This window comes from Aquarana catesbeiana, linkage group LG05 (assembly GCF_042186555.1).
Source record: "Aquarana catesbeiana isolate 2022-GZ linkage group LG05, ASM4218655v1, whole genome shotgun sequence".
Lineage (NCBI taxonomy): Eukaryota > Metazoa > Chordata > Amphibia > Anura > Ranidae > Aquarana > Aquarana catesbeiana.
The window spans coordinates 552,253,177-552,265,456 of record NC_133328.1 but is presented as its reverse complement, the minus strand read 5'-3'; the positions used below and the strand labels follow the sequence as shown (position 1 = coordinate 552,265,456).

Below are 12,280 nucleotides of genomic sequence, written 5' to 3'. Positions count from 1 at the left end.
ACTCTATACAGAAGGATGTCAGCTGTCCCTAACTCTGGAGATTCTCATTAGACTAAAGAAGGCCTGTGACCTTGCTACACATAAAGTTAGAAGTGGGAGCCTTGAGATTGTGCATAATTTTAAAGAGGGTCTTGATTGAAAAAAAAAAAAAAAAGTTGAAAAACCATGTGGTAGGCTTCCTTTAACTTAATATGGTCAAATATACATGCCCTAGCTTTAACTTAGGCTCATCGGTCCTTTATGGGTATTACCATACCACACTTTATATCCACTGTGCACCCAGGTATCCTGAAAACATAGACAATGATTGACTGCTGTGGATTTTTTGCTTACCTCCTTGCCTTCTCATTGGCCACCAAATGTTATGGGCATCCCCAGGGGCCTATAAAAATGCACATTGGTGGGAAGAGGTGGGCCCAGTATTCCAAGTTATAAACTATGCTAAAAAAAAAAAAATCAACCATGAAAGATGTGTTTGATATTCACTAAGGGTTCTCTGGCACCAGAGGTTCCTGCAGTATGAATCAGGGACCACAGGTTTACTTAAGGGAGACTTACCATATGTGCAACTTTACAAGTCTACATTAAAAAGGAGTTCCTGGAATGTCACATCCCCAGCTACCAAGTTACAACAGTACGCAGTATTCATATAGAGGCCATGAGGAGAACCCACAGCAAATACTCAAAGTGGTTCGGATGATGAAGAATCTTCAGCGCACATAGATCAGTAAAGCAACAAATCCGAGTCAGCGGCCACCAGAGAGGCAAGTATAAACCAGGGGTGCTCAATCTTTTTTAGAGTGAGGGCCACTTATGTGATTTAATAACTGGTCATGGGTCACAATGAACTGAAATAGTTCAGAATTTCAATTTTTTTTTATTTTGAATAGCATAATGAACATTTTACTCTTGCAGTCGCTGAATGCTGGTGGGAGGGAGAGGAAGATAAGCTGGCTTTCAGCGGTTTTAGAAGGAAAATGGAGGATATCGGTTCCTGTATGCTGACCCTGTTGCTCCTTCTGTCTAGGTGTAAAACAAAAATGAGACAGGGAGGCTGCACTGGCCCTCAAGAGCATGGGGTGGGGTCACCATTGCAACCCTTGACACTTTATCAGTGGTTGGGGAGTGTGGTGTGTTTTTTTTCCACCCCCCCCACCCCCCCCCCCAAAAAAAAAAAAAAAATGGAGCACCAGCCCCACTGTCTACAGCAACATAAAGAACATCATTCTGGTCTAAGGGGTCCTTTTTAAAAGAAAATCATTTCCCAGCAATAGAGTTAATTAACTACTAAAGAGTAGTTGTAGAGCTGCAGCCTGGGTTGTCTGAAGTGGCAGTGTGGACAATGGCCTATGTGGTTGGTGGGAGTGGGACAGCCAATATTTGACTTTAGGGTCTGCTTTAAGAAATTATTTCTAATTTGACACTGCCATTTATACAATTTGATAAGACATTTCAATTTGTTATTGTCTGACTGAGTGTTGATGCTTTATTTAAATGTTGTATGACTAGCAGTCAAGACTCTCCTCGGAAATGTATTCACAATAGTGTTTTAGAGTATAAGTTTCTCAGTGCTCCTCTGTTCTCTTATCTTTCCACAACTTTGGGTTTCAAATCTCCTGGTAAAACATTTCTTCTATTTCTCCAGGATAGTATTTCACCTCAGGATTCAGTTCTCTGTCTAAGGCGCTCTATTATTCATTAGAAGAAATTCACAAACATCTAAGGTCAACATCTCTCCCGGCAGAGACTCCGAAAAAAGCAAACTAGAATATGATGTCTGTAATCATAAAGCCATCAAAGAAACAAAACAAGGCACGCCTTTCCTGCGGAGTTCTAAGAATAGACCTGAATCCCAAAGGCTGCGGTTTGCTTAGAAAATTTTTGCCACTCGCTGTGGCTCAAAGAGAACTGGTCATGACTAGATTAAGCAAGACTCTGGTGTTATTATGAAATGGTTTAGACCTATTAAAGCATATCTAAACCAAAAATAGCATATTTTACAGCTTACCAGTCCTTAGATGTGGAGGCTGCATTAGTTTTATTTTTTAGGCCTTTTTCCTCTTTTTTTTTTTTGCACTTGTAGTCCTGCCAGTAGCACACTTCCTGTTCCAGGGTGACATCACTCACAGTCCTGTATCTATGGAGGAGAAGTGTCATCACCCTAGGCTGCCCTCCTGATCTGCACCACAAACAAACTCCCCCTTTCCTCGTCCCCAATTTGTAGGGGGGTTTGTTTTGTAAAAAGCTGGTAAAATAGTTTGAGAAGAGTTTTGTACACAGGAAGTTACAAAAAATAATAATAATAATTAGTTTCCGTCAGAATCAACAGGCATTTTTCTGTACTTACAGAGAATGTATTTGGCCTCAAAAAAAAAAAAAAAAAAAAAAAAAAACCATTATTGCAGCAACCACATGTAAGGACTGGCAAGCTTCAATATATAAAGCTTTGCTTCGAGGCTTTAAATATTTATACCTCTATTAGACACAGATAGTAAAAAAAATAAAAAATTGACAGAGGTAGGTGTTTTACCTTCCCTTGCTATATCCAAAATTAAAGCGGTTGTATGCCCGCACCTTTTTTTGCGGGCATACAAAAAAAGCCTGCAAGGCAAAGGCATAACGAGCTAGTATGCAGCACATACTAGCTCATTATGAAATACTCACCTTAGAACGAGGCCTCGACATCTGATCGTGGTCCACGCCGAGGGAGCCGACATGTTCCCTCTGCGTTTCTTCTGGGTATCGCGGCTTCGGCGCGGTGAGTGGCCGAAGCCGTGATTACGTCACTCCCGCGCGCAAGTCTTTTTCCCGGCAAGGTCTGGCAGCGTCTGCCGGACCTTCACAGTACATGCACTGACTTTAGTGGCTGCAAAGTAAATATCTCCTAAACCATACAGATTTCTCCTAAACCATATTGATTTTACCTACAGGTAAGCCTTATTATTGGCTTACCTGTAGGTAAAAGTTAAAAAATAGGGTATACAACCTCTTTAACAAATAAAAAAAGTTTTGGCTTTCAGATTGTTGTATTAGCTGTGTTGTGGCTGGTTCTCTCCAACTATTTTTGTGTAATTAGGGACATACATAAAGTGATGAAGGAAGGTAAACTCCAATAATATTTCCTCACTATTAACGGTCAGCAACAAAACCACAAAACAGTACAACGCTACACACAATGTAACAAACTCTTAGTTATTAGGCAACTTTGATGCTTCCATTGAAGCGATAATGGGAATATAGCACATTTTATATTTTACTGGGGTATATATTGATATACAATGTATTTATTTATACATTACTGACACAGCTCTACTCAGAATCTTCATCCATTCACATCAAACGCCGCCTCTGAATACATTTACAATCTAATGTTCCTGTCACATACAATTAGGTTCCAGCTGGAAGGAATCCAATTAAAGTAACAGTATGTTTCTGGGTGATGAAAGAACAATGAGGCAGATGAAACGGGAAGATAATGTCAATCACCCATCGCTGCATATACATTATAAATAAATATAAAGCACAGATGCAGTATCACGAATGGAGAAGGCTTAAGCTGGCCATAGACGTATCGAAATTCAGCAGGTTCAGCAGTGAACAGCCGCATTTCTTTTTTTTTTTTTAAAAAGGTAAATGTATTCATTTTTCAGGTAAGAAACTACAGTAGTCAAAACATTCTTGTTACAAAGGATAACATCCAATAAATGAAGAGACAGTGACATACATATTCAAAATGATTGGCTGCTAAGCAACATTATTTACATTACTAGCGTTCCATATATTCAGCAGTGTTTAATTCCAACCTCCTTCATTTCCAGAGGAATTCCCCTGACTTCGTAGGATGTAAAAGAAGAACAAAAAAGAAAAAAAACAAAACAAGAAAAACTAACCATACTCAACATTGTAAATATAGTAATCCACTTTTTACAGCATGTTATAAACTCGTTAACTTCGCTCTGTAGCAGTATTTTTTTATTTAATTTTTATAATGATAAAGACATAAATCATTCCTGGTCTCATATATTCTGCCTTTACACCTCTATATCTCCAGACACTGATTTAATCCAACCAACCCATATTTTGTTACTTTTTTTTGGGCATCCCCTGGAAATGTAAGTCAATTTATATTTTGGTAGGGCCCGATTGACTAGGTCCACCCAATACTGGAGGGATGGAGGCCTTGTATCCTTCAAGTTCAAAGCTAAAGCGTTTTTAGCATCGAAAAAGAGTATTCTTAAAAGAGTCTTTTTGGATTCAGACAATTCTTCCTCCCCAAAGTCACCCAGTAGGCATCTGGCTAGGGCATATATATTTGGAAGGGCTAATTTTTCCTCTAAGAGTTTTAAGATTGCTGCTCAAAAACTTCTCCACCTGAGGGCACCACCATACCATATGAAAAGTAATCTACCTCAGCCCTACATCTATGACATTCTGGTGTTCCCACCCTGCCCATCTTATGCAGGCGTACAATATACCCGGTGGAGATAGTTAAACTAGATAATTTTGTCCCTAGCCAAAATCATCGATAGCAACATTGAGTCGATGACCTCGGCCCAGAAGTCCTTTGTAAGGGATGGGATATCAATTCTCCACTGAGCTTCCACTCTCTCCATCCTAGGTGAGGAAGAGGTCAGCAGGGCGAAATAATATCTTGAGATAAGTTTTGAGTGATCTTCCTCTAACAGTAATTTCTCCAACTCAGAATGGGTGAGCTGAAACTCCCGAAGCCCGAATTGAGCTGCCACAGCATGCCGCAGTTGCAAATATCGATAAAAATAGGTGTTGGGGCATTTATATTCAATTTGAATATCCTTGACATTTCTAAACGTTTGGTTCCTACATAATTGGTAAACATATTTGAGACCATACTGGGCCCAGCATGCTCCATCAGGGATTTTATATATGTCTTTTAACTGGGGGTTATACCATAAAGTAGCATTCGGGGGAAGAGAAGATCAGTGGACTACCCCTCGTTCTTTTATTGCAAATATGAAAAATCTTGTATGAAAGTTTCAGTATGTCTGCCCCTTGGGAAAGGTAAGGGCCCAGTGGTTCAAAAATCACCAGTGGATGTGTGTTAGCTGTGCTGCTAAGTAGTAGCATTGTAGGTTTGGTAGGGCCAGCCCACCAGCTTGAGTCAGTAAAAACAAAGTGTCTAGGGATACTCTAGGTGGTCTAGAGTCCCAAAGAAATGAGGATAGTAACGTGTTAATCTCCATGAATAGTTTTTTGGGGACATAGGTTGGTGCATGCCATAACAAATATAGAAACCTGGAGAGATATATAATCTTGAATATATTGATGCGGCCCAGGAGGTTGAGGGGCAGCTTAGACCAAGTCTGCAAGTTATCCTTCAGACGTACCACAAGGATGTAGGTTGTTTTTAATATATATGCTTGGTGATAGCTGGACCTCAACCCCGAGGTATCGGAATCGGGAAACTTTTTTTAGTGGGACTTCTTTAGGCAGATTCAGTGAGTATTCAGGGCAGATGGGGAAAATCAGTTACTTTTCCCAATTAACTCTAAACCCTGAATACCCCACAAATCTTGTAATTCTACTCAAAGCTACGGCCAAAGAGCTCTCAGCCTCTGCCAGGTATAGCAGCATATCATCGGCATACAAAGAGGTCTTTTTTCCTTAGTGTTTATCCAGCAGCCCTTCACCTCTTCATTCTACTTCAACTGTGCCGCTAATGGCTCTAACAACAGGGGCGACAATGGACACCCCTGCCGAGTGCCCCTAGCTATTTCAAAAGTATCTGTGACAATGTTATTAACCCTCAACTGTGCTAGAAGTTTAGCATACAATAATTTCCCCCAAGCTATAAATTTGGGGCTGAAGCAGAGCCGTTCAAGAACTGCCCACAAATAAGGCCATTCGATAGAGTCAAGGGCCTTATGGGTGTCCAATGACACTACAACCCGGGTATCCGGAGTAGGACCCTCGGATTGTAATACCTCCTCAAATTTATGGCCATAGATCTCATTGGGATGAAACCCATCTGGTCTGAATGGACAACAGACAGTATCACCTTATTTAATCGTTTGGCTAGAATTTTAGCTAAACGTTTTGCATCTACATTAATCAATGATATGGGCCTATATGATTTGCAGTAGTCATGGTCTTTGTGAGGCTTGGGGGATTCAATACAATTCAGTGCCTCCCTCAGAGAGTCTGGGAGCACTCTCTTCTTCAGTGTGTCATTATATACTTCTAGTAGTTTTGGTGCCAGAAATTCCTTATAGACACTGTACCACTCAGCCAGGTATCCATCCAGACCGGGTGTTTTATTCGGGTTCAAAGAAAGTATTGTGGACATAATTTCGTCTGTGCTAAAAAGGGACTTCCAAATCCTCCACCAAATCCCTGGGCAGCTCCCGGAGAGGGATCGGCGCCAAATATTGGCAGACCTCCTCCATTGCGTAATCCACCCTGGATGTGTATAGATCTGAATAGAAGTAAAAAAAAGCAGCAGCTAAATCTTCGTGTTTTGTACAGAGGGTATGTTGTTCGTTATAAATTTGGGAAATAGAGGCCGGTGCTTGCTGCGAGTGGGCCAAAAATGCTAATAATTTACTGTTCTTATCACCAAACTTGAAGATACCTTGTGATTGGCTTTTTTTGAGTCTTTTCAACCAACACTAGGTCTAGGTGGCGGGCCTTATCCCTCCATACCCCAAGGTTGGCAGAGGTAGGATTATTGATATATTCTACTTCCGCTTCTGTAGCGACCTGCTCACATTCTTTAACCTTCTATTCTCTGTCAGACCTGAGTTTTTTAATTAACCCCCGAACTGGACCCCGGAGAGTGGCCTTAAAAGCATCCCAAGTGCTACTAAGGGGAACCTCCCCTTTGTTTACTACCAGAAGCTTGTAATATCAGTGGCTGTTGACCTCTCAAAACACTTCTCCTTTAACCATAGTGGGCTGTCTCCAGAGTGTATAACCTTGGGACCACCTCATGTTCATGGAGAGTAACGGGGGGAGTGGTCCGATATGGCCCTTGGGAGATATCTTACATCAGCCACCCTCGGCAACACTTCCTTGGTCACAAAATACATATCTAGTCTGGATAACGTGGTATATGAGGAGAAGAAACATGAATGCTCTCTTGCTTCAGCGTTCTTCCAGCGCCATGCCTCCACCAGACCATACTGTTCCGCACATGCTGCCAATGGTGGGCACATTTAGAGACGGTCTGGAATCTATCCATATTGGGGGATAGTACTGCATTTAAGTCCCCTGCCATGATAATTGGGCCTTTTGCCACCAGGAGCACCTTTGCCATTACTGTATCCGAAGGGGTCTGTTACAACCTCCTCCAGGGTACATAGTAAGGATTTTGTTACAAAGACAAACATTCCCCTTGCATAATTAGAGTAAGTTGAATTAAATGCATATTTTACAAATGCCCTCTGAAGAGCCATAATTTTAGAGCCTACCAGATGCGTTTCCTGTAGGAAAATTACATGAGGATTACGCTTCTGAATATAGTTAAATACTAATGCCCTTTTAATTCTGGAGTTAAGGCCTCTTACATTCCAGGACAGGAGTTTAAGAGTATTTAGCATTGGTGTCATAGTGAACTGTGTTTATGTTGTGAGGCCCGCCATAGCGGGGTAATGGCAGAGGGCTCCTCTGGAGCACATATGGTAATGCATATAACAGCCCACTGGGTGGGTAACTTACAATAGCAGTCATTGCCAGCTTATCATAGGTAGTTGCATAGTTAGGTAGTGGATTGAAGAACATAGAAGAGAGAAAAAAAAACAGATAAAAAAAAATAAAAAAAACTTGAGTCCCCAACTTGGTAGTTAGTGATCCAAAACACAGCCCCCCACCCCCTCCTTGCCCGTAGTCCCCAACATACTACAGGCCTCTTCCCCAAACAACATCAGTGTCACCCTATCAGGGGTGAGTCTCTTCTTATCCAGCCGGATAGAAAGGGGAAGAATGATAACTTGGTGAGCGGTTGAGCGAAACGTGAACCACTTGATAGAAGAAATATTCATTGCAGTCACCAAGAAACTGTAATGCCCTGTACCCACGATAGGATTTTCAGACAACAAAATCCATGGGATGTTTTCAGACAGATGTTGGCTCAAACTTGTCTTGCATACACACGGTCACACAAAGTTGGTTGGAAATTCCGAACGTCAAGAACGCGCTGACGTACAACACATACAACGAGCCGAGAAAAATGAAATTCAATAGCCAGTGCTGCTCCGACAACGGATTTTATAGCCAGCTCTCATGCCCCGTACACATGGTCGGACTTTGTTCGGACATTCCGACAACAAAATCCTAGGATTTTTTCCGACGGATGTTGGCTCAAACTTGTCTTGCATACACACGGTCACACAAAGTTGTTGGAAAATCCGATCGTTTTAAACGCGGTAACGTAAAACATGTACGTTGGGACTATAAACGGGGCAGTGGCCAATAGCTTTCATCTCTATTTATTCTGAGCATGCGTGGCACTTTGTCAGTCGGATTTGTGTACACACGATTGGAATTTACGACAACGGATTTTGTTGTCGGAAAACTTTATCTCCTGCTCTCCAACTTTGTGTGTCGGAAAATCCGATGTAAAATGTCCGATGGAGCCCACACACGGTCGGAATTTCCAACAACACGCTCCGATCGGACATTTTCCATCGGAAAATCCGACCGTGTGTACGGGGCATCAAACTTTGTGTGTCGGAAATTCCGATGGAAAAAGTCCGACGAAGCCCACACACGGTCAGAATTTCCGGCTTGTCCCTAAAGTATAAGAAATGGGCTGCTTCCCCTCTGGGAATCCCAGGAAATGCAGGTTATTCCTGCGTAGTCTGTCCCGATGTCTCCGAGCTTGGCTTCCTGGGACTTGTGGTCCGCCGTCACCTCCCGGACCGTCACCATGAGCGGGGTCAAATCATCTTCATCCGCACTGATGCGGTGTTCAGCTGTGGTGACACGGTTCCTAATTTTGTGGACATCATCTTTTAGCAGGGCAAAGTCCACCCGAGTGGTCTCTATCTGGGTCAACAAGGACGCATGGCAGCTTTTAATGGTTGCCATGATTTGGGACAGGAATGGTTCACCTACCTGGGAACCTGAGCCTGTGGCCTCTTCTTCTGAAGGTGGGACTGGGATTGCTAAGGGGTCCGTAGCGTCCTCCAGTTCTGCCCAGGGCTGGTCTGCAGCAGCCGAGGCATGTGGCCTCTCCTCCAGGTGTTGGGCGCCATCTTGGCTGGTCTCGTGAGCTAAATGAGCGAGCCTTTCTGCGGGCGACGGGTCTACGCTAGGTCCGTATTTGATCATTATTGTGTGCCCCGGGTGTACACTGACATGTCTGTGTGGTTGCCTCCTAAAAATTTTGGTGTATGGCTGTACATATAATGCAGGATTTTAGTGCGGCTCAGAGCTCCGAAGAAACGCTGCTCACATACCGGAAGTTGACACGCTCCCGAACAGCCGCATTTCAATCCATGTGTGGGCAGGCTGGCTGTACTGAAGTTGATCCACCAATCGACTTCAGTACAACCAGCCTGTCAGATTTTTCCATTTGATCACTGCCGGCAGTAATTATTGTATTCTGATGGCTGGGAAACCTTCCACAGTCAGAAAACAATAGCTCTGCAGGAGAGATTCCCCTCATCAACACTGACTGTGTTAATGGGGGAACCGAGCAATTTTCTTTCATGCAATCATGGGTTGCTTAATGTATGGCCTGCATTGCTGTTATCATGCGGAGTCTAAGCATGATAAGCTAAGGGCCTCTATACCAGCCTTTATAACCCTTCAAATAACTTTTAGGCTCTGTTTCCACTAGTGCGACTTTTCATGCGACTTGGGACTGAAAAGTCGCATGACAAATTGTTTCCCATGATTTCCAATGAGTACCGTTCATATCTGTGCGACTTCAAGTCGCAGCGACTTCAAAGTAGTCCCTGCACTACTTTGGTCCCACTTTGATGCGACTTGAGGTCTATAGATACAGGCATTGCTTCAAATCGCGGTAAAAAGTCGTGGTAAAATCGCGCGACTTTGGGGACGCACTAGTGGAAACCTAGCCTTAGTGCTAATAATTACTACATATACTGTGTAGCTCAGTGTGAATGGTTAATTACAAACTTACAGAATAAGAAGAGAAAAAGGAATGTGGGTTGTTAGTCTTTAGTTTAACGCTTCCTAACGCTTTTACTATGGTATGTTGAGAACGTACACAATAAGAAAAAGAATAAGGAATGTGGGGGGTGTATTTTACACCCAGGGTTGATCTACATATATGACAAAATTATTTTTAGTGCTAATGGAATGAAACAAATTGTAATAATAGTCTGTAGTTTTCCCTAATATTGGAGGTCAGTTTAGAAAGGCTTGCTTATTATGAGGGTCAGTGTAAAGGGCCCATTACATCTGAGGCCAGTGAAGTGCACCTTTACATTAGTAGCCAGTGTAGTGCCACCATCCATTGGTGGTTAGTGAACTGTTTCCTTACATTGGTAGTCAGTGTAGAAAGGTTCCCTTACACGGTCTTATAAATTGTCAATGAGAGAAGGGCCCCATTACACTGGTGGCCACTGGAAAGAATGCACCTTACATTGGTGGTCTGTGGAAAGAATACCCCCCTTACAGATAGTGATAAAGATGACTGGTATCAGTGGTTGCTTATCAGAGAGTCAGGAATTGTTCATTGCTTAAGGAACCCCTCGTAATCCCTAAAGGAACCCCAAGGTTCCAGGGAACCCTGGTTGAGAAAGCCTATTCTACACCGTCCCACTGTTCACCAGAGATCTCACAGGAATAATATACTAAATCAGCCACACTCACTACAGCAGGGCAGAAGCGGATGTCCTAAGATCCCAGACAGCCATTTGCAAAACACCAGACAAACCTTGCCCAAGGCACAGATAAATTATGTACTATAAAGACTATAACATGATTCCCTATTTAAGAAGTGTGTGCTACATTTTTTTTTTTTTTTTTAAGAAATAGTTTTAGTGTTCATAGTTACAAGTTATGAAGAACACTGTTAATAAAAGCAATAGGAAGGGTTAAAGTGAAGACAAGATCCTGGAAGGGTGGTGACGTCCTCACCTCTCTTGTTTTTGGTTCCGTGCTTCCTTGCGGTGCTCAATTCCTGTTCGATCTTCTTTTCCAAATATTCCTGTTTCTTAGTTAGCATGTCCTCTGTTTCCCGCAGTCTGAACAAAGCCTCCTGGGCACTGGGGCCCCCTTTCCTGTCTTTAGAAGACCCACCGGAGGGCTTGAAAAGTTTGGCGATTTTACTCATGGCTGTGTGTTATTTTCTGCTTGTCACCAGTGAGAAATAAGCCACCCAGCAGGATTATCCCTCTCAGAACTCTGGATTCAGGAAGAGAGGAACGGAGAACAGTCCTGCTAGGCAGACACCTGTCATTTCCTGACTAGTAAAACTTGAAAGGCAACTTCAGCTGACCTGCCAGTGGGGTGGGGCAAGATTAGCATGATCAAGTGACTTGTTACGTAGGTGAATACCTTTTCTGATGATCGCACACCCTACCACATGGCATATACCAAATTAAATTTCATTATATGTTTCACTGACATCATCCACAGCTAAACAATGACTAACCCTGCTACTTTTAGCAAGTAAGTGTCACAATCCCATGTACAATTATATGTATCAACAAAAGCTGAAATTATGAATGACAGTTTTCTTTTGCCTATCTTATTAGAATGAAAATAATGAAAACATTTAGGCCCATGAAAGCGGTAGTGAACTTAGGTATAGGGGGGGGAGGTGCTGCGCTAACCAGAAGAAAGCTGTAAATCTCTGTCTGTGGTCAATTAATAAAATGACATAAAATCGCATAATAAATCGCATAAATAAGTGTTGACACTAAAAAACATTCAAGTCTAAATAATCAGCATCATGTGTATGTGATAAAAAGTGCATAAAAAATCCTTTTCAATTGGTATATACTAAATGACAAAAAAAATTGCATGTTAAATCGCATAAATAAGTGTTGACACTAAAAACATATAAATCTAGATAATCATGTGTTGGTGCACAAAGGGACATAAACACTACTTCATGTGAATAATTCTAAATAAAAATACATAGAATAAATCAGAAATAACCATCAAAAACATATCCTTATAAATGGTGCAAAACATACAAAGTGCCAGTGCTTAAAGGTGATCTAGATATCGCAAATAAAACACATCAATCCAACGCAATATGGATAATAAATAATATAAATAAATGTCCCAATAATAGTGATATAAAATATATTGTGCTGGCCTGCGA

The 12,280-nt window shown here is 41.9% G+C and overlaps 1 protein-coding gene across 1 annotated transcript in view; it reads right to left on the bottom strand.

Annotated features, from left to right (window-relative positions):
• Positions 1–11,453, bottom strand: part of CHMP4C (charged multivesicular body protein 4C) — a 55,450-nt gene extending 43,997 nt beyond the window's left edge. Inside the window, exon 1 of the mRNA XM_073631876.1 lies at positions 11,086–11,453. Coding sequence (XP_073487977.1) covers positions 11,086–11,281 — 196 coding nt within the window. The 5' untranslated portion in view covers positions 11,282–11,453. The remainder of the gene's footprint in view (positions 1–11,085) is intronic.
• Between the last annotated feature and the right edge of the window lie 827 nt (positions 11,454–12,280).